Source organism: Lissotriton vulgaris, chromosome 11 (genome assembly GCF_964263255.1).
Source record: "Lissotriton vulgaris chromosome 11, aLisVul1.2, whole genome shotgun sequence".
NCBI classification, from domain to species: Eukaryota; Metazoa; Chordata; class Amphibia; order Caudata; family Salamandridae; genus Lissotriton; species Lissotriton vulgaris.
This window is the reverse complement of record NC_141699.1, coordinates 940,221,240-940,246,960: the sequence shown is the minus strand read 5'-3', so window position 1 is coordinate 940,246,960 and position 25,721 is coordinate 940,221,240. Positions and strand designations below refer to the sequence as shown.

The window sequence follows — 25,721 nt, the reverse complement described above, 5'->3', positions numbered from 1 at the left end:
TCTTCCTCAGCCATAGGGTTCTTAGGATGAGAACTTTAAAATTGCTAGACTTGCTGCAATTCATTTTTGCCTTTGTCATAGAATGGCCATAAACAAACAAATTAATTATGATCGGATAGAGACATCTAACCACAGATTCTTACCTTTGAACTTCCAGGTGTCAGGCTGGATCCATAAGATTTTTGATAGCAGTACCCCTGCGTGCTGGTAGGTGGCATCAGTTGACTCCACGTGACTTTGTGGTGGTCACCGTCATGATGTCTGCGTCAACAGTATAACTGCCACTCTAGTGCGCTGATGTCGGTTTTTTTCTTTCGCGCCAGCCAGTGCCGATCCTTTGACGAGAGCTGTCAATTTTAGAGTTTTTTTTACCTTTTGTTGACTTCTTTTGGTGTATTAGGAATGTCCAGTAGGAAGATTTTGGGGTTCAAGCCGTGCGGCAACTGTCACTTCACCATGTCTGTAATGGACACCCCTCTCGTGTGTCTCTGGTGCCTGAAATGCGGCCACGACACAAAGTGCTGCTCCGATTGTCAGGTCATGGCGCCGAAGGCTTTGAGGGAGCGGTCCCTGAAGCTGCTTGCGGCCTGGAACGCACCACGGAGGTCGCCTCATCGATCTTGGTCCCGGACTCGGTCTAGAGGAAGTTCCCAGCATCGTTCCGGGGTCTCGAAGTCCTCTTTGCTGAAGTCATCAGGTAAGAGGCATCACAAGAAGCTCGAAGTCGAAGCGTGCTTCGCCTTCACCCTGTCTGCCAAGCGGTGAGATGGAGGAGCTTTGGCGTTCTAGGCCCCGTTCCGCGGAGCAGACACCTGGGTCGACTCCACGTCTCCCTCCCTTTCCCGGGGCGGGAGTGACCCCACACAACTTAAGGAATTTTATAACACCATGTGTGCTGTGTTTGGGCGGTCTCACCCTGCCGGAACGCCTTGGGGCCCCGCAGGTCTAGGTGAAGGAGAACACATGGACCCCACACCTTCGGCCACGGCCTCCTGTTGGACCCGTTCCCTAGTCTGGACAGGCGCCGGTTCACCTCCACAGTGACCTTCCCTGGGGCTTTGTCCGACTCTGAGGTTTCTAGCGCCGATGGAGCTACATGGCTTGATACGACTAACCAGCCCCTTTCTGAAGGTTTCGTGTTGGAAGTAGAGGATTGGGAGGGGGAGCAGGATCTCTTAGAAATCCCGCAGCCCCAGGACATGACGGGTATGAGGAACTGCGTGAAGCTACTACATCATTTAGTAAACCTCCCAGTGGTTCCGCCACAATCGTTCTTTAAAGAATTGAACAGCGTCCTAACGGAGTTGGTGTGGGGCTGAGGACGGCGACAAGTAGCATTGTCCACACTTTACCTGCCTACCACGGAAGGGGGACTGGGAGCACCGGCCTTCGAGGCGTACTTCCTGCCGGCCCAGCTCCAAAGGCTGTCATTCTGGAAAGCAGGGCGTCACATAGGGGAGACCATCACTACTGACAGCCCTTTGCTACAACCAGCGATCCATCAAATGCTGCTGCCGGGCACTAAACCTATACGGGCTCGTCCCCTACAACTGTCTATTGCCCGCACCTGCATGATGCACATCCACCGCATGTCCAAAACACAACCACCGTACTCACCCCTGCTACCACTGGTGGGCTTCCCACGAGGAGACACATATTATACACAGGGAACACGTTGAGTCTGGACAGAATTGTCAGTCACGGAGGTAGAATCATTATTCGAAGAAGGACAGCTGAAAACATTTGATCAGATGATTGAGCAATATGATCTCCATCATAGGCAATTACTAGATAGCAGTCATAGGCACTGGAATCCTGACACAGGGGATTGGGGCGACACCTGGTAACTTGGCTTTATAAGGCGGTACGTACACTACTCCTCCCATCCCTTCAACCCTTACGCCAGAAGTGGGAGACGGACATCAGCAGAGTAGTCCACGATAAAGAATGGAGCACAGCCCTGGAATACCCCAAAAAAGTAGCCAGAAATGCCAGATTCCATAATATACAATTCAATGTCCTCCATAGAGCCTCCCTCACACCACACCGACTGCAGCGCGTCTTTCCGGATACACACTTTGAGTGCCCCCTATGTCAAACCCCGGGAGCGGATTTCAGCTATATGTCCTGGGATTGTCCCACACTCCAAGGATTCTGGGGCACTGTCCATCGAACCCTTGAAGAGGTTACTGCCATCACAACCATGTCCACATGGGAAGTATGCGCGCTCTGGATCTTCAGCCGGCGGAAAACCGAGAAAGCACAGTATTGTTTCCTCTCACTAGCCATTCTTTTGGCAAAACGGGGAATAGCTATGCATTGGAGGTCCCCAACGGGACCACCGGAAGCGGCGTGGATAGGCGTGATCCATAAGTGGGGCAAGGCGGAGGAGGAGATACTCCGGGAGGAGGAAGTGAGGAGTCACCGCAAACACCCCATATCCTTAGACTGGGTCCAGTTAATGTACAAATGTACAAATTTACACAGGCAACACGCCCCCAAGAGTTACCTACGGCCTCGCAATCCCAGACACGAATAGCCACACCAGACCCCACACCTCAATGACCCTGCCAAAAACACTACCCGAACATCGCAAGAAGCCGCGCCCGCAACCCTTGCGACTTGACGCGCGCCATTAACTCCCCACACACTGTTGTACCCTGTACCTCAGGAGCGCCGACACTGCACCCTGGCGAAGCGGCCCTCCCCCTACCGAAAGTTTTGAAAGAGTTAGAAAGTTTAGATTGGAGAGGGTACTGTCCCTCCCCCCCCCCCCCTCCCCCTACCGATGGTTCATTGGGTAGACCTATAGATGACGACGTCACAATTTGCGACGACCAAATAACAGTTAACGTACCATGAGGTCACTACCTTGCCGAGAATAGTAGACCGCTCACCACGGACAGTCTTTGCTCTTCTCAGGGGTGAACAACCGACCCTGCAGGGGACCATGAGGTAAACGCTACTGGATCACACAGTTAGGTGTGGTCGAAGGACACTGGGTTACTGAACGGGAAAGACTACTAAGCGTTTTTTGTGGGACTATGCACCTATGGTCATGCATTACTATACCGTATAATCACTGTCATGTTGGTTGTAAAATGCAAACAAAAACCCAATAAACAAATTTAAACAAAAAAAATGAACTGTGTGAAGCCAGTAGCCTGGACACCTCCCCCGATTCTGGCATGGTGTCTTCCCGTACCTGGCTACTGAGGAGGGGGCGTTGTTTGCTATGGTGGTGCATAGGACTGCTGAGGTCCTGGACCTGCATCTTCCTACACTGGCAGTCAAGACGAATGTCTTGACGAAGGCCCTGCAGCTTAATGTGTCCTCATCGGAGCTCTTGCTGCATTTTAAAGAGGCCTTAACGGATATTCTTCTGGGCACCTGGTCTAAACCCAGCACAAGGGCTCCTGTGAATAGACCAATTGCCCGATGCCATCGCCCTGCATCGGGCAACTCTGTTTTCCTCACTGCCCACCACAACCCCCAAGCTTGGTGGTCTAGGCTTCCACTGCCTGTGGCGCGTTCCTTCCGCCCCTCCAGACAGGGAATCCAAATGGCTGGATATCTTTAGGAAGATTTTTTTTCTTCCGCCAGCCTCGCAGTGCGGTCGGTGAATAACACATGCCTTTTGGCCGCTATTCCCATTCTATATGGGATACGGTTGCGCAGGTGCTGCCTAGGGTCTCGTAGGAGGACTGGATCCTGCTCTCTGAAGCAATATCAGACGGGAGAGATGCAGCGAAGTTCGCCATTCGCTGTGGCTTGGAGACAACTGACTCGCTGGGCAGAGCGATTTCTTCGACAGTGGCCATCAGGCACCACGCCTTGCTGGAGACGTCTGGCTTTTCGGGGGATGTCCGGGGAAACCTCATGGATATAGCAAAACCAAAGGGGATGATGGACAGAGTGTTAAACATTGCAAGCACTCGCCCCAGTCAACTGATTTGGGTTTAATCCAGCATCATTCTTTAGCTCACTCCGCCACCCCAGTTCAGACATTGCCATATTCAAATCAGTCTGACCCTGTGCCTCATGGGAACAGTCCAGCCGAACTGCCAAGCCATGTCTTCTCTGGACCGAAGCAAGCACCCTGGGACCGGTCTCTGGCTAATCAGCCGTCATCAGCCACGTTAGCTTGAATCCAGTTGCAAAGTGAGCAAGGGACCCACGTCTGGGCATACCCTGCCAACTTAGGCCGAACAAAGCAAAACCAAAGGGGATGATGGCAGAGTGTTGAACATTGCAAGCACTCACCCCCAGTCCACTGATCTGGGTTTAATCCATCATCATTCTTTAGCTCACTCCGCCACCCCAGTTCAGACATTGCCATATGCAAATCAGTCTGACCCTGTGCCTCATGGGAACAGTCCAGCACGAACTACCAAGCCATGTCTTCCCTGGATCGGAAACAAGCATCCTGGGACCGGTTTCTGGCTAATCAGCCGTCATCAGCCAGGCTAGCTTGAATCCAGTGGCAAAGTGAGCAAGGGACCCACGTCTGGGCATACCCTGCCAACTTAGGGCGAACAAAGCAAAACCAGGTCCCCTTTGGTTTTACAAACCTCATGAACATGCCTTTTGATGGCTCACGTCTTTTCGAAGACGAGGCTGATGCAGCGTTAAGCACTTCACGGATTCGGTGGCTACGGCCAAATCCTTGGGCCTCAGTACTACAACCCGGCCTGCATCTGCTTTTCGCTCCTTTCGTGCCTTTGGAAGGGGCTTCCAACCGTGCCAACCCTATTCCAGCCAGTGGGTTCCACAAGTTCAGCAACCTCTTCAGGTTGTGGCTGCGGTTCATCCCGTCTTCGAGGGTTGGGAAGCCAGGAGTTGAGCCAAACCACCATCCGCTTCTCCACCACAAAACCTTCCTACTCTGGTCCTTCAGGGTCACAAGCGTCCAGTGGGTGGCTGGATATGCCATCACCTCCACCACTGGCGCATCATCACCTCGAACATGTGGGTGTTGCAGCTAGTCCGAAGGGGATACTCCCTCCCCTTTGAGACTACCCCTCACTCTATGCCTCCAACTCACAATTGGCTGGTGGAGGATCATCTTGCGCTACTCTTCAAGCAAGTCAAGACTCTCTTGGCCAAGAGAGCTATAGAGAAGGTTCCCGGGTCAGAAATAGACTGAGGTAGCTATTCCCGCTATTTCCTGTTTCCAAAGGATGATGGAGGCCTCCGTCCTCTCCTTTACCTCAGAGCCCTCAAATACTTCCTCAAGAAGGAGAAATTCAAGATGCTCACTCTGGCTCAGGTACTGTCTACCCTAGACCCAGGAGACTGGATGGTAGCGTTGGACTTGCAGGATGCCTCTTTCCACATTCCCTGCCTCCTGGCCCATCATCGCTATCTGCGGTTTACAGTGGGTCAAGAGCACTTTCAGTTTGCTGAGGTTCCCTTTGGCCTCAAGGAGGTGGTGGCAGCTCATCTGCGGAGGACAGGGGTTCGCAACGTCTCCCATCCCTAGACTACGGTGAACCTCTTACATCCACTGGGGTTCACTATCAACATGCCAAAATCGCACCTGACTCCCTCTCAGACGCTCCCCTTCATTGGAGCAGTTCTGGACATGGTGCAGTTTTGAGCTTATCCTCCCAAGCAGGAATATTCGAGCTATGATATAGATATCTCAGCCTCTATCCTGGATTTCTGTGAGAATGACTCTGAGGCTACTGGGCCTCTTGGCCTCTTGCATCCTTCTTGTTGACTATGCCAGATGGCACGTACGGGCTCTGCAATGGGACCTGAAGTTCCAATTGGCGCAGCAACTGGGAAATCTCACCACCGTGGTCCAGATCTCGGAGGGTACTGCGAAAGACCTGCAGTGGTGGCTATCAATCCGCATTGGGTCAGGGGCAGACCCCTCTCGCTTCTGGGATGGGGCAGCCATCTGAGAGAGGTGGAGATCAGAGGACTCTGGTCTTCGGTGGAGGCCCGGCTCCATATAAACCTGTTGGAGCTTCGGGCGATCTGGTTGGAACTACAAAAGCCTTCTTGCCGTCCATCAAGGGGAGGCTAGTTCAGGTGTTCACGGACAACATGACCGTCAAGTGATACTGCAACAAGCAAGGCCGAGTGGGGTCATGGACCCTGTGTCAAGAGGCTTTGCGCCTCTGGATTTGGCTGGAATAGCAGGGCATTACCCTGGTGGTTTAGCATCTGGCCAGTTCTTTGAACGCCAGAGCGGATTAACTCATCTGAAGGTGCCTAGCGGATCACAAGTGACATCTGCATCCAGAGGTGGCACAAGGACTCTTTCAGCAGTGGGGAGAGCCTGGGTTAGATCTGTTTGCCTCCGTAGAGAACGCGCAATGTCAACCGCTTTGCGTGCTGGAGTTTCCAAGGCTTTATGAAACAACGGAGTCTGGTCCCGGGACGAGGGGGCAGCTGGACCGATATATCACAAGAAAAAAGAAGTTGCTAGCCCTCTCAATTATTTAGTCTCTAAACATTTTGAGACCACAGACAAAAAATGAATCATTTGTTTGTAAGGGTAAATTTATTTAGCCCTTTTTAAACTTATTTTCAAAGTTGAACTGTTTTGAAGGCGAGAAGAACACTTTACAACAATGTACAAGACACAGTAACACCTATTTACAACTACTATACAAATAACGTCTATACAGTTAAACAAACAATTATACACAAACTTCTTTATCAAAAAGCAAAAATTGGCGAGTATTTCAAAATGTTAATTATTCTTTACAAGAGTATAAACCACTACAAAAAACCACAGACTGAAAGAAATGGCAACAAGAATTGAATTTTTGTTTAGCAATCAATTCAGAGATACTGAATAATCTCTTCAGGGACAGATAGTTTATAGTTGCCGCTTGCCGACGCGTTTCGAATCTGTAAAGAATCGCAGATTCTCCTCAGGGCTCTGTCATTGTGGTTGATCTATGTGAATAAAGGAAGTTTGTTTTAGAAAAAAGTAAAATGAGACTTGTTGACCCCCTATGGTCGCTAAGGGCTACCGGACTCATTACCTTCGCGAAAAGGCGGTATGATCTCGATGGTCCAATTGCTCATGCAGGTCTGTGCGCTGCAGATGTTCAATGTGGCAGAAGATGAGTTCTGCAAGAGATTAATTCATATGCTTACTAAACCACCCGGGGCAGCACAGTGTGACTGACTCCAGACTGGAAAGGCACAGGGTTTTCTTACCTTAGTCAGGTATGACGGTAAGGCTCTGTCTAATTCCTTTCAATGGTCAATGCATTTACGATGATACCTATGAGACACAAACGTTGTGCTCAGTGTTAGAATCTATTTTGACACCCTGGACAAAAGAGTTATGCGAGGGAGTGTTGAAAAACATACCTATTGTTTGAAGGTAGAGCGGAGAACGCCGGTCGTCATGCCGTTTCTCCTTTTCGTTCTCTGTTTGAGGTTTTAGTCAATGGCGGGGGCCAAGTTTAGAATCCTCCGCAGTATTCACAACGGCGTGTGTATGAATCACGCTGAAATGAAAGGGAGAGATTTCCTTAGTTATCAGCATAAAGCTGTTACGTTTGCCCTAGTGCTTACAGAGCCTCACTGACACTCACCTCGCTCTTGTGATATCTGACCAGCAAATGCGAACACTCAGGCAGCCGTGTGGCCGGCTAGAGCTCCTACATCATAGTAAACCATGCACTCTGCATTGTGGGTATTGTAGTTTTTCAGTATTAGTTAAATGGGATTTCACAGCCGTGAAATTTCGGAGAGTGAATTCAACCCAGTTTGAGTACTGTTAAACTTGAGTATCAAGTACGCCTCCTTTTTCAATAGGATTTGTTCAATGTTGGTACCTGTTTTAGGCTGGTTTATGCTGAATAGTACGGTCCATGTAAACTCGTTCTCACCGTGTTGTTTATCTGCGAAGTGTTGGGCTAAGGGCGCAGTAAGAACTTTGTTCTTGATGCGTGACCTGTGCTGTGTCATGCGTGTATTGACCTCAAATCTACATAGGCAAGACCAATCAACAAGTCAATACACGCATGACACAGCACAGGTCACGCATCAAGAACAAAGGAGGCGTACTTGATTTGACTAAGGTAAGAAAACCCTGTGCCTTTCCAGTCTGGAGTCAGTCACACTGTGCTGCCCCGGGTGGTTTAGTAAGCATATGAATTAATCTCTTGCAGAACTCATCTTCTGCCACATTGAACATCTGCAGCGCACAGACCTGCATGAGCAATTGGACCATCGAGACCATACCGCCTTTTCGCGAAGGTAATGAGTCCGGTAGCCCTTAGCGACCGTAGGGGGTCAACAAGTCTCATTTTACTTTTTTCTAAAACAAACTTCCTTTATTCACATAGATCAACCACAATGACAGAGCCCTGACGAGAATCTGCGATTCTTTACAGATTCGAAACGCGTCGGCAAGCGGCAACTATAAACTATCTGTCCCTGAAGAGATTATTCAGTATCTCTGAATTGATTGCTAAACAAAAATTCAATTCTTGTTGCCATTTCTTTCAGTCTGTGGTTTTTTGTAGTGGTTTATACTCTTGTAAAGAATAATTAGCATTTTGAAATACTCGCCAATTTTTGCTTTTTGATAAAGAAGTTTGTGTATAATTGTTTGTTTAACTGTATAGACGTTATTTGTATAGTAGTTGTAAATAGGTGTTACTGTGTCTTGTACATTGTTGTAAAGTGTTCTTCTCGCCTTCAAAACAGTTCAACTTTGAAAATAAGTTTAAAAAGGGCTAAATAAATTTACCCTTACAAACAAATGATTCATTTTTTGTCTGTGATCTCAAAATGTTTAGAGACTAAATAATTGAGAGGGCTAGCAACTTCTTTTTTCTTGTGATATATCGGTCCAGCTGCCCCCTCGTCCCGGGACCAGACTCCGTTGTTTCATAAAACTTTAGAGCGGGCACACACCCGCGAGAGTCCTTAGGGCATCAGGATTTTCTCCACGGTGGAAGCTTTCTTTGAGCTGACGGCTGGGAGAGACATCTTGTCCCTCCAAAAGGAATGGGCGAGAAGGACACTTTATCTTTCTCTGAGAGCCACATTAAAAATCTGTTGGCCAATTCCCCCTTCGCTGAGGTTACCTTAAGTTCTTCAGCTCAACAACAGAATGAAACTGACAAATTAACGAGACTTCGTAAAAAACATATTCGCACTGAATTACACGGCCATTTTCTCCTCAAGCACCTAAGGGGTGGCACCATCCCTTGGGGGCTTCAGGTTAAGAATGTGCCTGTGATTTTCACTGACGATGCGGACTACAAAAAGGGTTTCAGCTGCATAAACACCAAATGCAGCAGAGACCTTATGGTCCACACCATAGAAACAGCGCAGCGATTGTGTGCAAAGGAGTTAGAGGAAATCGAAGAACTTACTAAGGCCATTAGGGACAGTCAGGTGATTCCGGACTCTAAGGCCCTACTTGAGAAATTAGATAAAGAAATACAGACCTTTAAAGACAATACCATCAACAGCAAAACAGCTCAGTACGAAAGGGATTCTAAATCCTTCACATTGGAAAGGGCCTACCCCTTCCTTAAAGAAGACTATTACTCCCAAACCGAATCTCGAGGAGCACTTTCAAATTTTCAAGGAAGGTCCAGAAATAGATACAAAACTTTCTCTGAGACTTCGTCTTCGGAGTCCTCAGGGTCTGAAAACAGAGGGAACAACAACAAGAGACAAACTCCTTTTTTAGAAAAAGGCCAACAACAAAAAGTAAGATTCAAACCAGCATGGGAAATGCGAACCAGGAGGAATTACTACAAAACGTAGAGGGTCCCTCCACCATAGTGAACCTATCTACCAGGACATTGACAAAAGAGGAAGAAACGGTCCTTAATCTAGGACTTAAATTTGTCCCTTCTAGACAGACAGACTTTACAAAGATCAAATTGGAGGCAATAGAGTTTTGCCGTAAGATCAGACTCAAAGCTTTCTTTGCGAATCAGCCTCCAAGTACTAACATGGAAACAACGGGCCTTAGGAACAAATCCACCTTTGTACCGAATCAGAATATTCCTAAACAAGTTCACGCTTTTGAGCAAGTTTTGTTGTCCTCAATTAACAAACTAGAGAACAATCAGAAATGTATTAAACATAATATCTCTAAAGGACAGCGACTAGCTTTGAAAAACCTAAAGGAAGATCCCTCGATAATAATAAAACAGGCCGATCGGTGCGGTGGTAATCTGGCCGAGAGAACAATACCTGACTGAAGGGTTCTCGCAAGTGAACAACAAAGAGTGGTACAGAAAACTGCAGGAGGACCCATTACAACAAATTCAGTCACTAATTTTGGAGACAGTTCAAACAGGCAAAGAAAGTGGGTTTCTTGGTCCGAAAGAAAGTGAATTCTTGGTGAAGAAATGCCCCAGAACACCGGTGGCATATTTCTTGCCGAAAATTCATAAAAACTTGTCGAATCCCCCGGGACGACCAATCGTGTCGGGTTGTGATTCTTGTCTAGAGCCACTATCAAAATATGTGGATTTCTTGCTAAAACCTTTTGTGGCCAAAGTTAGATCTTTTTTAAGGGACACAACTGATTTTCTAGTGAAGGTAGAAGGGACCCAGTTCGATCATACATCACAACTCATGGTTACGATGGATGTCACGTCACTGTACACCCAGATACCGCAGGACGAGGCACTAGAGGTGTTAGAACTCTACCTTGATTCAAGAGAAAGACCTCATAGGATTCCCACCTCCTTTATCTTGAAGTTGGCCGAGATAACCCTCAAAAGAAACTACTTCCGTTTCAATGATGACTTCTTTTTGCAAATCAAGGGCACCGCGATGGGGTGCCCTTACGCTCCGGAAATGGCCGTATTATATATGGCCGAATATGAGAAGATTTGTGGAGGAAAATAACCCTTTCAAACATCAAATTGTGCACTGGTATCGTTACATCGACGTGTGGCTCCTGTGGCAGGGGAGTAGCACTGAGTTGAGTGACTTTCACCAGTGGCTCAATACGAGACACCAGGACATAAAATTTTCGGTTGATTCCAGCAATGTGAAAATGACATTTTTGGATGTGGAAATAACAGATGCTGGAGGCTCCCTGAAGTCCTCCTTATTCAAGAAAGCCACAGACAAGAACACCATACTCCATTACAATAGCTCGCATCCCAGAAACTTGAGGGCTAACTTGCCGTATGGACAACTCCTGCGCATCAGGAGGAATTGTTCGGAGCTGGCACAATTCGACCAACATGGGCAGAACTTCTGTGAGGAATTAACACAGCGGGGGTACCCAAAAAAACTGTTGAAACACTCTTTCAAGAGAGCACGCTACACACCCAGAGAGTGCCTTCTTGAAACTAAAATCAAGCGTGACTTAGAGAACCTGGTTTGTGTGACTACATTTTGTGCTGAAACCCACAAAATACGTCAATTGGTGCTAAAACATTGGCATTTGCTTGAAGAACTAGACACACCAATTCCACGCCCAATATTTGCTTTTAAAAGAAATCAAAATATTGGCCAGCAAATAGTTCGTGCAGATATTAGAATAGCCAAACCCAAAAGTGACTTATTGTCTCAATGGGGTCTCAAACCCATTGAAGGACACCACAGATGTGGTAATTGCATTGCTTGCGATACAACCATTGAAGGCAAAACTTTTCAACATTGCAACACAACATGGTCACACACAGGCTTTACCAATTGCAGAACAAAAAATGTTGTTTACGCCATCATTTGCCCTTGTTCTAAAATCTACATAGGCAAGACCAATCAACAGGTCAATACACGCATGACACAGCACAGGTCACGCATCAAGAACAAAGTTCTTACTGCGCCCTTAGCCCAACACTTCGCAGATAAACAACACGGTGAGAACGAGTTTACATGGACCGTACTATTCAGCATAAACCAGCCTAAAACAGGTACCAACATTGAACAAATCCTATTGAAAAAGGAGGCGTACTTGATACTCAAGTTTAACAGTACTCAAACTGGGTTGAATTCACTCTCCGAAATTTCACGGCTGTGAAATCCCATTTAACCAATACTGAAAAACTACAATACCCACAATGCCGAGTGCATGGTTCACTATGATTTAGGAGCTCTAGCCGGCCACACGGCTGCCTGAGTGTTCGCATTTGCTGGTCAGATATCACAAGAGCGAGGTGAGTGTCAGTGAGGCTCTGTAAGCACTAGGGCAAGCGTAACAGCTTTATGCTGATAACTAAGGAAATCTCTCCCTTTCATTTCAGCATGATTCATACACACGCCGTTGTGAATACTGCGGAGGATTCTAAACTTGGCCCCCGCCATTGACTAAAACCTCAAACAGAGAACGAAAAGGAGAAACGGCATGACGACCGGCGTTCTCCGCTCTACCTTCAAACAATAGGTATGTTTTTCAACACTCCGTCGCATAACTCTTTTGTCCAGGGTGTCAAAATAGATTCTAACACTGAGCACAACGTTTGTGTCTCATAGGTATCATCGTAAATGCATTGACCATTGAAAGGAATTAGACAGAGCCTTACCGTCATATCTGACTAAGGTAAGAAAACCCTGTGCCTTTCCAGTCTGGAGTCAGTCACACTGTGCTGCCCCGGGTGGTTTAGTAAGCATATGAATTAATCTCTTGCAGAACTCATCTTCTGCCACATTGAACATCTGCAGCGCACAGACCTGCATGAGCAAATGGACCATCGAGACTATACCGCCTTTTCGCGAAGGTAATGAGTCCGGTAGCCCTTAGCGACCATAGGGGGTCAACCAGTCTCATTTTACTTTTTTCTAAAACAAACTTCCTTTATTCACATAGATCAACCACAATGACAGAGCCCTGAGGAGAATCTGCGATTCTTTACAGATTCGAAACGCGTCGGCAAGCGGCAACTATAAACTATCTGTCTCTGAAGAGATTATTCAGTATCTCTGAATTGATTGCTAAACAAAAATTTAATTCTTGTTGCCATTTCTTTGTCTGTGGTTTTTTGTAGTGGTTTATACTCTTGTAAAGAATAATTAGCATTTTGAAATACTCGACAATTTTTGCTTTTTGATAAAGAAGTTTGTGTATAATTGTTTGATAGACGTTATTTGTATAGTAGTTGTAAATAGGTGTTACTGTGTCTTGTACATTGTTGTAAAGTGTTCTTCTCGCCTTCAAAACAGTTCAACTTTGAAAATAAGTTTAAAAAGGGCTAAATAAATTTACCCTTACAAACAAATGATTCATTTTTTGTCTGTGGTCTCAAAATGTTTAGAGACTAAATAATTGAGAGGGCTAGCAACTTCTTTTTTCTTGGAGTTTCCAAGGCGGCTCTCACTCAGCTACGCTTTTTGTCATGAGTGGAGCTCTGGCCTCCTGTATACCTCTCCGCCCATACCATTCCTACCCAGAGTGCTCAAGAAAAAAGGAGAGACCGGGCACAAGTCTCTCTTGTGGCTCCGGACTGGGAATGGAAAGTCTGGTATCCTGAGCTTCTGGTATCCTGAGCTTCTGGCAATGAGCATCGATCTTCTGATTAGGCTGCCCCTTCGGGAAGACCTCCTGTCTCAGCAGCAGGGGAGGGTTCTCCACTTGAACCTGTTCACTCTCCGCCTCCTTGCATGGAGATTAAGCAGCAACAGCTGACAGCTCTCGACCTTCCTCCCAAAGTCTGTGAGGTTATTCTGGTAGCCGGGCGTCCCTCTACGAAGTTGGTATAAGTCTGCTGATGGTCCAATTTTTTTCAACTTTTGCACATACCGGTCTACTGTCCCTCTATCTGCATCTGTATCTGATATCCTCCTGTTCATACTTTCTTTGGCCCAGCAGGGCTCTGCTCTGGGCACCTTGAAGGTCTATCTTTCGGCTATTTCCTCTTTTCTTCGGCTGCCTGATCAGTCTTCTCTTTTCAAATCCCCTCTGGTGCAGCAATTCTTGAAGGGGTTAACCCACTTGTTTCCCCCTTCACCCTTTATTATGCCACAGTGTGACCTTAATTTGGTTCATACCTTTCTGATTTGTGTAACGTTTGATCCACTGCACAACTGAACTCTATGGCTGTTCACCATCAAAGCAGCCTTCTTAGTGGCAATAACCTCTACCAGGAGGGTGAGCGAACTGCAGGCAAAGTCATCACAGCCTCCTTATCTGACGGTCTTTCCGGATAAAGTGGTGCTCCTCAGAAGGGAACTTTTCTACCTAAGGTGGTAACACCCTTTCATATGGGGCAGTAGGTTACTCTACCCAACTTCTATGCACCTCTGCACCTTTCCAAGAAAGAGGAGCATCTCCATCATTTGGACCCAAAAAGAGCGTTATTGTTCTACCTAAATCGAGCCAAAGAGTTCTGGGTGGATGACCAACTCTTTATAGGGTACGTGGGTGCACAGAAAGGGCGTGCTGTCCAAAAGAAGACTATATCCCTCTGGGTTATCCTCTGTAGCAAAATCTTTTACGATTTAGCGAAGAAAGATCCTACTAAAGCGCTTAGACCCCATACCACCAGGGCAAAAGTGTCCACCACTGCTCTCCAGCATGGTGTTCCCACTTCTGCTATCTGCCAAGCAGCCACATGGACATCGCTGCACACGTTTGCCAGAAACTGCTGCCTGGATTCCCAGGTTTACAGAGAAGACCTGTTTGGTCCCTATTCCTTGCAGGACTTCCTGGTCTAAACCTTTCCGTACTCCCTCCTCCGGGAATGGTATTGCTTGGGTATCTGTTCAATTTTAAGGAATCTGTGGCTAGATGTCTAGATCAGATGGACAAGTGAATTACCTTCGGTAATGCCTTATCTGGTTGAGATGATCTAGCTGTAGATTCCTTACCGAACCACACATCCCCGCACTGGGGATTGGTTCTAGTGTCGAGGGCAATTTCCTTTCAGGGCCCTAGTTGCCATTTTTAGCACACCATGGTCTATTACTTCATGGCTCCCGGCTTCTGGTATGGAAAGTCATGAAAAGTACGGACATCAGCGCACCGGAGTGGCTGTTATATTGACGACACGGATGTCCCGATGACTATGAACACAACGCCACGCAGTCTACTGACACCACCTACCAGTGCGCAGCGGTACTGGTATCAAAAATCTTCCGGACCCAGCCTGGCGTCTGGAACTTCAAATGTAGGGAATCTGCGGCTAGATCATGTCTCTGGCCAGATAAGGCGTTACCAAAGGTAAGTAATTTGTCTGTCCATTAGGGGTCTATGAAGCTGCCTAGTTTTTTCATCAGAACATACTGCGCACTGCACGTTCCCTTGTTGAAATCAAGGTTTCTTCATGTTTATATTTTAGTTGTGTTGTCACTTGTGAGAAAAATATGGCATGGTAACCATTTGCATGCAGAGTAATTGTGAGTTAATGGTGCAGGACGATTTCAGAATGTTAAGCAAGGAATGTTCCCGCATTCAAAATGTTTGTGAATTAGTGGCACTAACTAGCACACAGAAGTGAAAACTGTGCCGACATACAGGCATAAGAAATGCAGGAGAAACTGCGAGTCATATTTAGGTTAATAATTGGAAACTCCGCAAGACTGCATTCATGTAATAGAAATATTGCGCAGAACTAATAATATAGAGTACAACAATAGAATTGCCTTTGTGGGTTATTGTTGCACAAGTCTGCGCTTCTCATGTTTTTCATCCTCCGAAGGATGAAAAACTATTTTGGTTCTTCCGAGACTTGACTCTTTGATTTTCATGTCTCTGGGTAAGATGTTCATCTTACTAAGAAGCTTTTTTAGCAGCCATCTATTACACCGGTCTTGGCAGTCATAAGTGCTCTTATTCAACATATTTTACCAGACAATCATTTTTACGTTATAATGCATAGGTGGATGGCAATTCTTTTTTCACTTGAGCTTATTTAATTGGAGAAAGGATAGTGTTTCTATATAGTGGAATGTGTTTTTTTAGGTGGAGCCTGGGCAGCACATGCGCTGCGAGGCATCCTGTATTCAGTTATGGCCTTTAAGCTCCGCCCACTCTCTGCCCATATTTTTCATTGGCTTGTGTTATTGTCCACTGTAAACTGTGGCTTTTCATTGGTCAATAGGCTTAGTAGTTCTCCTTAGTACTGCCTTGTCTCATTTCGTAACCTTCCTAGAGGACATCCCCTGTTACCTGTGTAGTTACTCAGTAGGCTTTAATTACACCCTTCAAGCACTATTTTCTCAAAAGCTTTGTCCTGCCTGCAGTAGCAGGCAGGACATGCGCTTTCATAAAGGTTTTTAAAAAATCTTTATAGCACAGGCACCAAACCCATTGGCAATGCAATAGGTCTCGCATTTGTGAGAGTTTAAGCGAGTGGCATTGTAATGACAATGCTTGTCTTTATCTGTTTTAAAAACAACACATAAATAAAAGGCATTGTCATTTACGATGCCAATAGCTCAAACTCTCATGCGAAGACCTATTGCATTGCAAATGCTTGTTTGAACCATGGATCTTTGATTTCCAAGACTTTAGTCTCTACGAATTGAGAAACCGCCCATACCTTTCAACACAAACCATTAAATCTATGCATATTTACTGCTTCTAGTCTCTTTAATATGACTTATATTGCAGGTAGTAATGTGTACACACAATGACAGATAACCTTTTTTTTTTGCCTAACCACTGCAGGAACTTAAAAGCAACCAAGAAAGTTCAGTATCAAGAAATGATTTGTACCTCTTAACTCACCAACGTAATCTTGAGTGAATTCTAGCATTCAGGCAGTTATTTAATTAAACAAGAATTTTCATATATTAAAACATTTTAGTGGCAATGTACATTAGCATGTTTTTCTCTCTGTACTGTTTTACAAACATTTACAGCGTGTCTACATTGTGTAGATAAATTAAGCCAGAATTAAAGTGTTTGTGTTTTTAATTTATTTCCACTTTTTAAGTTATTTCATTCTGTCATGAGCATTATTTGTACAGGCATTTTGATTTGATTTTCGATAATGTTTTTACGTTTGTATCCTGTTCTTTTAACGTCTTTTGTGTGAATTGTAACACATTCCAACTGTTCTTTCTGATACACAGTGGCCATATTGTTTTACTTCCTGAGTGGAGTCTTCCATTGGAGTACTACCTAATTCCTTTCCTCATTATAGTGGGAATCTGTCTTATTCTAATTGTCATCTTCATGGTAGGTATATTTCCAGAAATGGTGTCTCGTCTTTTGCATTCTTTGTAACCAAAATACATTTTAGATTTGTATTCAGTTATCCTCATCTATCCCATATGCATGTTTTGTAATCCATACGTGTGTGAGCCCTGAAAAGACCCCTTTTGTCCAGCAAACCATGCCTCTGTTGTGTCCATTTATTCTGTTGTTCTATAATTGGATAACTGAAAGAAAGTTACAGTGGCTGCAGACTTCAGCACTTAAAAGTATTATAGTTGGAGAGATCAAATACTTAAAATACCATCCTGATTAACCTGTCATACCAAAATAAACAACATGAACAAAGCAGGGCTCAGTGGGCTGCACTGTATTCCACAAAGCCATCATGAATTTGTGTATGCGTGCAATCCGTCCATTGTGACATGTGCATCTGGTAATCTCAAACACATGGAACCAGGCCCAAATGAATGTGCATTTGCACAGCAAGTTTAATTTCACTCCGAGGGGGATCTACTTTCGCTATATTGTAGACTAACTTTCCAGTTACTGACCTGTGTCCTATCTCTTTTAGATAAAGTCATTGAAAAATGTGTGGCTGACCACCTTCGACACTCCCCAGTGTAAGTTGCTAGCACCATACCAGTGGTTCCTGTCAGGTTTTCTTAATGGTTGCAGCATTGAAACTGCACCCATTACTGTTCCAGGTGGCAATCCCCGCATGTTTCACAACAGTGATATCCGCCTTCTCATCCCGCTTGATTTATTGGAGACATTCGCCCATGTTGGTCATCATAGGCTCAACGCAGTCCTTGAAACTGACATGTCAGTCAGTCAGTCAATTTTTCTTTATTCGATTATTGAAAATCATAAAAGAACGAGCAATGTTACATATCACAGTTTCATTGAAGCACAAAAAAAGTTAACACATTTTAAGATATACAGTCGTTGATATAAAAACATTTGAGATACAGTACAACACACATAAATATATTAAAAAGAGCTAAGAAGAAGGACTTTTTAAAACACAACTCATTTAGATAAATAGAAAAAAGAGGAAGTTCATTTTTCAGAGATAAAGTGCCTGTGCCTTATGCGATGCTTGTTTAAACGTGCTCCTTCAACTAGAAAACTAGCGACTGAGAAAGCAACTTTAACATTAGGAAGAAGTTGCAAAAACAACAGGGCTGGTTTAACCTGGATAAAGCCCTGGTTTCGTAAAATGGGGAGCAGATATCTTCTCCTGATCTCATTATAATGTCCGCAGAACATGATAGTGCATCGTGTCCTGTGTTGAAAAATGGTCACAATCGCATGGTTCAGCATCATCAGGTCTAGACCAAATGATGCTGAACCATGCGATTGTGACCATTTTTCAACACAGGACACGATGCACTTTATCATGTTCTGCGGACATTATAATGAGATCAGGAGAAGATATCTGCTCTCCATTTTACGAAACCAGGGCTTTATCCAGGTTACATGTTAAAAAAGTAATTTTCTCAGCTGATTTGCCTTTATCGCAGCTAATGGCACATAGACAGGTAGTGCATCAAAATACACCTTGCTAGGCTGCACAGTTTAATATCTTTGAACTTTCTCGCGCTCAGTCTGCAGAAAATTTAATTTAGACCCATAAGGTAACCACATCGCTCAAAGCTCATCGAAAATTGCCTCTCCGAACTGCACATTGACAGCTTCTCTCTTACTCTGGGTAGCAAGGTCAATTCATGGGGTCTGTGGATTAAGACATCTTTCCATGACCTTACCAACTGAACTATCAGCATAACCCAGTAGCACTACCCATGAGAAGTAGATCATGAGTCACATTTACTCCAGCATATGTCTGTCTCCGCATGGGTTGATGGGAGACAGAACCAACATGGTATTTAAGTTAGGACTGATACAATAAATATACCGAGGAGAGTTATTTTTCTATGTTGAAAAACCTAGATTTTCAGATTCCAAAATGGCGATATGAAAAACTAATTATCCCCTGAAAGGGGCTTTTGTAACCTCCTGGGATATGTCCTCACTACCCCTACGGGCAAATAATTCTCATCATACCCTCTTTCCCTTAGTCCCACAGAATGTTTTCCAATGGGCCATTATCATGATGGTGGGGGAAAAAATAATTGAAGCTTCCCCCCCTCCCCCCAAGTCAAAATCTCTTGAAAATTCATAGGTGAACATGGGGAAATCGTGAATTCATAATGGTGGTTCTATCTGAGAATAATATCATTTGACCTCTATTTTTATGCCTATTTTGAAAAAAACATGCAGGAAATAGCCACGAACCACATGATCGCACGCTTTATAAGACTGCTTCACCTTATCAATTTGATAAAAAATTAATTGAGTTTTATGCCTCATTCCATCTCGTAAGTTTTTCTCTCTTCACATATCTTGACAAAAGTATTCAAGATTGAGTTGGTGCAGTTGAATCCCAGTTTTTACAATGTCTCGTATAGTGTGTCAAACAGTTCTAAGATTATTCAATACGTAGATCCTGGATTTCTTATGGGCACAGCACCTTATCCATAAATACAAGGTGTTTTTTATGTGGATACGACGTCTATGGGTAGATCTGGCCAGGGTTGTCGGATCATGCTTATTGGTTGCCTATTTTGGAGGGTGTGGCTTTCTTGCAGAGTAAGGACTTTGTCATGTTTGAAGGGTGAGGAGGTAATAGAAGCAAGCCATCACCGCACTGTGGAGTGGTTACAACAGGAACAGATTACGCCTTTACTGTAATTTCTTGCGTTTTCCCCAGAGTACATGTTCTCACACAGTAAAGATTTTAACAATGTGTTGTACCGTCATTTGAAATTAATTATTTTTTTAATTTGGCAGTATAAAATATAACGTTTACAAACATTGCTCAAATTCAGTCTTAATTACCAACTTGATTAACATCCTGTCGGAGGTGCAGTGTCATATGCAGAATAGATTCCATAGAGGAGAAAACGCGTGTTTTCCGCAGTATTGCATTAAATAAACATTTTGCAAGGTTATAAGTGGGAAGTTAAAGTGCCGAATAACAATATATTTAATGAAGAAAAGTACACTGCAGAGATGGGATTTCTTAAAAATGAATGCAGCTTTAAACATGGAAGCAGCAGCAGAGAGCTGGCAAGTGTAAAGCTAGCAGACCTTGCCAGCCTCTTCATTCTATATTTCCATTTATTTAATTTCCATTAGACACTGCACCCAATCTTGTACTTGAATATTTAATAATGAATCTGTTCAAATGTTGATTATGTAGGCGTTCTATTACATCACACATTTGCGACCATGCCAAAAAGGCAACAATGCTGTCCATCCTAAAGTAAATTATACATTTTTTTATTTCTGTTCAAATGCTAGGACTGCATTTGAAAATATTGTTTTACAAGGTATACATGTATGAAGGAATGTTATCATTCAGTAATGTAACTTTCAGATATGCTTTAAAGATGTGAGAGTAAATTGAATGAATTGTATCTTTATTAGTGCTCTTCTTTCCAGATCACAAAATTTGTGCAGGACAGGCACAAATCGAGAAAAAATAGACTTCGAAAAGATCAGCTGAAAAAGCTGCCAGTACACAAGTACAAAAAAGGCAAGTAAATGTCACTATTAAATGCCATTCAGGTAGACTATGTTTTTGTTAAAGAGTTGTAAACCACGTTAAGCCATAAGAATTAGTCTAGCTATAAAAAATAACTATTTCTTAAAGTTAAAATTAGATACAATTAGATTCTTGACCTCACAACAGACCTGGGTATGTAAACGATGATCTGTCAGTAATTCACCTTTCCTCTTAAACTAGATGCAACAAGTTAAATACTCACTGAAAAAGAATTGGTTTGTAAGTTATCTGAATTTGAAATGAATGTTGGGACTGGTCGATTAATTGAACCCACTGATTCCTGTGTGCCGAGCACCTGTGCTGTAAGTTCTTCACACTTCAGCTCTGACGAGTTGCAAAGTAGGGAGACGCTCATTAACGCTAATGAGAATGTGTAGTCACTCAAAGACATTGGATAAAGTTGTTGGTAAACTTCCATCTCTGAAAATGTTAAGAGTGCGCATGTTATGGAAGGAGACTGTTTAAATAAAGGCACAGATGAAAATATACTAATCCGGCACTGAGTATACTACTGCAAAGAGTGGCAACTTCCATATGTACTGCTTGCTTACTGTATTGGCGTTTATTCTCTTGATATGTAGCCTCTACGGTTCCCTTGAAATACTCTTCACTGTTTTGTAATGGTACTTGATATTAAGTTGTTCATCAACCTTAAGCCACAGAATACCTGTACCAGATGTTCAGATAAAATAAAGAAATATGACAAAAAAACTACCAGAAGTCTAGAATCTAGTGATAAATGTTTTAAAAAGTCCTCAATTTAGTCCGTAAAAGGGTAAAAGAAAAGATTGAGGCAGAAAGTTACCATAGTAAAGACTACTTCTAAAGTCACTCAGGAAAACAAAAACCAACACAGTTGACACTATTTGCCAAACCCAAGAGGAATTGTGCAAGTTATCAAGAAAAACCAGAGCTAGTACTGCAGACCCAAAATTAACATGTCAACAAAATATTACAAACTGAGCAGCTAGTATGTGAAGATGATACAGGGCTCTGTACATTGAGCTTCTGGCTTTAAACTTCTAGAGAAATAAAAATGTAGCACTTGAGAAAAGATTTCTATCTAATACCGTTAAGAAAGCTTAGTTCTATGAATAACAATGAGGCGAGTATCATACTATCTGTCCTTTACTATTCTAAATTTAAAAAAACAACCGGTAAAATACAGGGTCACTACCAAATACCACAGCTTCCATGAGGCTTAGAGAATTTCAAGGCACTTGGTCAACTAGAACCAGGTAGTACAACAAGTCCATATCTGTGGACATCCATCTTCCTGCCTATTTCTTTGCAAACCACATGCTGAAGATCCAAGCCTTCGTTATTGGTCCTTGTAGAACAATCTACAAATCTCACTTTCTGGTCATGGCCTATAAGAAACGTATGCAAGAACTCTCTTACCCTAATTTGCAGCATACTTGTTTTCAGAATTCACGGGTGGGGAAAAACATCAGAACATGTATTGACAATGTATATACATGTGATATGTTTTATATAATATACCCACTAAAACTACTCCTGCTTTAATGTGATCCTTATCCCAAACGGCCTTGGTGCATGTGAGCAGGCACAGAATCCTGCTATTTAATTCAAAATTGTCCTCCATAAAACAAAACATGAGCGCTCTTGGGACTTGCACAGATTCACCCTTTTATTGAATGCGGAATCCAAAACATTTTGCTTCGGGCATGATGCTCTTTTCAAGTATAACATAACACATCACTCGTATGAATATATAGAAAAACAAGATAATGGAAACCGTGAAAATGTTTTCATGTCCACATTTCTGACATAAATTGTTTGAATACTTGCCTAATTAATCTACATAAACTCATACGTTTTATATATTAGCACTCCATATTGTTTTAATTATTTAAAATTCATATCCAAATTCCAACTCCATCTTATCCATCTACAGAGATGGCATTCTGTGGCCTACCGTCGGACACAGACTGCTATATTGCATAGGACATGTAGATATATACAAGCATTATTAGACAAAAATTACATTGAAGCATTCCAGGAGACAAAAAATGACAAACTAGACCATCTACAGAAGGTAGAAGATTATTAGGTGTGAACACCTGCTGACCAAGCTTGTCGGATGTATAAAGCAACTTGCCCTGAAACACGTGGGGTTTACCAGCATCTTAATAAATAGACCAAGCGAATAAGTGCAATTGGTCATCCTTTGCGAGTGGGTGCAAGACACACTGAGAAAAGATAAGAATCCTCATAGATCAGGAAAGACTGATTGGAGATGCCCAAAAACGTGCTAGAAGGACTGGAAATCAAGTTTGAGCCATGGAAAGAGGCCTCAGCAGCTTCAAATCAGCCTGCCTTCCCACTTAGACTGAAGTTCTTAAGATCATCAAGTCTGAATAATGTGTAATGCTGTGCTCCCTTAGGTGCTATAAAATACATCTGTTACCAATGTCGTTTAATCCGGTGTAGGAAAGTGCCGCTTTTTTCATGGTTACCTCATACCTTTTTAGCCAGATACCTGATGCTAACTTGACTGAGTGTGTGCTGGGACCCTGCTAACCAGGCCTCAGCACATGTGTTCTTTCCCAAAACCTGTACCTTTGTTTTCACCATTGGCACACCTCTGGGCCACCTGTAAGTCCGTTGTAAAGGTACCTCCGGTACTAAGGGCCTTATGACCGGAGAGGGCCTCCGCATATATTATGCTCCCTCAGGGACCGCTCCCCTTAACACCCACACACTGCCTTTGCAGGCTGTGTGTTTTGGTGCAGGACAAACTGAAGAGTCGACATGGCACACATCCCTGTGTGCCATGCCAACCAACACTACCTATGGCATGAGTAAGTCACCCCTCTAGCAGGCCTCACATCCCTACGGTAGGGTGCACCATCCCACAGGTGAGGGCATAGCTGCATGAGCAATATGCCCCTACAGTGCCTGTGCCATTCACAGGCAGTTTAAGTGTAGTGAAGTCATTTAGAGTACATGGGCTGGGAGTTTGTCATTACGAACTCCACATCTCCATGATGGCTTTACTGAAGCTAGTGTTGGATTTATTATAAAATGCACTCGGAGGGCGTCTTAGAGATGCCCCCTGAAAAGCAATCTACTTCTAGTGTATTGGCTGACTGGTTTTTCAGTGGATGACATGTTGCTTCGCAGAACTTCAGCAACTTTCACTCGAACTGAGCTGATCGTGCAATCATTCCTTTCAGCCTCCATCTGGCGGCATCCGCAGCTAAGGTTAGAGTCCCATCTAGTAGACCTTGGAAATGATTGGACTGTGTGGATTTCAATGTTGAAATTAACTCATCTGTGCTGAACAGTCAATCAGTATCACTCAACCGATCCATAACTGGCTGATATCAGTCGTCGATTGTATCCTGCCAACATAGACCTCCACATTCCAATAAATTTTGGAAAGCAGTTTGCTTGACACCATAACTAAAAACGCTTAAATTCAACAGATGATCAGTGAAAAAACATGTGAAAAGATAAACAGCCACAAGGAGAAAGTGAGTCTGCAGGATCATCCTGCTGTCTATAAATCTGCAGTCAGAAGGGCTCCACTACTCCCATCTAATATATGAAGCTACATCCCCGACCAGGGAACTTCATGTGATAATCATAAAATATTTGTGTACTCAACGCTAAAAAGCAAAGTTGCCTTTACACAATCTACTGTCTTTCAACCCATTGATGACACAACAATCTGACAAAAGTCTAAGGACCATGAAGATCACTGTTTAACTTCTGTCCAGCTCATATATTTGAGGGTGTCCTAATTGACAGCCGATCTGCTGTCATGATCAGAACAAGTGCAAAACAATCCAAGCAGTGTAGTCTGCTCCTGGAAGCACTTCAGATTGTTTACTTATTCTAACAAAAATTGGGCATTGATCCAAGGCTCCTTTCGGACTATTTCCCAGTATGTGTTGATCCTCTGCTGAGCAAAGGGCTGCAAGAACTCCCTACACACAACTGTCAGCTTATCCAGTAGATCATAATTTCTCTAAGGTGAGATTGGATTCCAACATTGTAGGGTCACCAAATCTCCACTTATCGGATACCTTGAATACAATGGTGGATTCTGATTAAGTAGTGGGTCTTCTGCTTTTGGATCTTACTGCTGCCATTGATATAGTCTACTATTGCACTCCGCACCAGAGCCTTGAATCTATAGGAATACAAGGTGCAATCTTTAGCTGGATTGCTTCCTTCTTTGCTAATAGATGCACCCTTCCAGCTCTACTTCCCTTCAGCTCTGACACATTTGTTTTCAACTGCAAGAGTCGCTGAAAGATCGACCATCACCGCCTGCTCTGTAACTCCTAACCGATAGTACAGCCAGAGCTTATGTCCTCAATAAACTTCAATTGCTACAGCTAAGTGGATGATGCACAAATTACTCAAACTTCAAAGCCTATTTGAATTGGATTCCTGTGCCATTTGGAATTACCTCCAAGCAGTTGATCATTGGATGTGAATGAATCACCTCAACTTATGCAAATCAAAAACTGAGATATTAAAATATGATAAATCCACAGCCTACACTATATTATCTGTCTAGCAAACTCCAAACTAATCGCTCCAAGTAAGGAATGATAATGTACCATAGACTACCACTGTTACCCAAGAGCCTCATCCAAAGTGATCACCTCACAGCCCCTGGTAAACACTACTAGTACTGCACTCCCCAAGGCAGCCAGTGCCTCATGCCCATGCGCATACATGCACACAGTCCTTCCAAGTGACCACCTCACCTTTTTTGGGGAACTTCACCAATGCTGTGGTCCCCTCCTTTCAAGCCCTTCGGGGTGGGGCTGGCACCCACCTCATCCCTCCTTACATCTCCTGCTCAGGGTGAAGTCTGCTCCCTGAATACCTTGTGATTTGATGATCTTGCAAGATTTGCTGAGACTTCAGACTTGCAAGAAAGTCATTGACGGGTGTGGAGTTAGCGTGCTCGAAGCAGAGGACCCTACTTCACCCCATTCAGTAACCAACCGAGTTTTCCCTGTCCCTTGAATAATATTGATATTGCAAATC

At 43.9% G+C, this 25,721-nt stretch overlaps 1 protein-coding gene across 2 annotated transcripts in view; it reads left to right on the top strand.

The window, feature by feature from the left end:
* RNF13 (ring finger protein 13) overlaps positions 1 to 25,721 on the top strand; it is a 424,496-nt gene that overhangs the window by 253,327 nt on the left and 145,448 nt on the right. For both annotated transcript variants that reach the window (XM_086944085.1, XM_086944084.1), the window contains exons 7-8: positions 16,975 to 17,080; positions 20,564 to 20,657. In XM_086944085.1, coding sequence (XP_086800211.1) covers positions 16,975 to 17,080; positions 20,564 to 20,657 — 200 coding nt within the window. The remainder of the gene's footprint in view (positions 1 to 16,974; positions 17,081 to 20,563; positions 20,658 to 25,721) is intronic.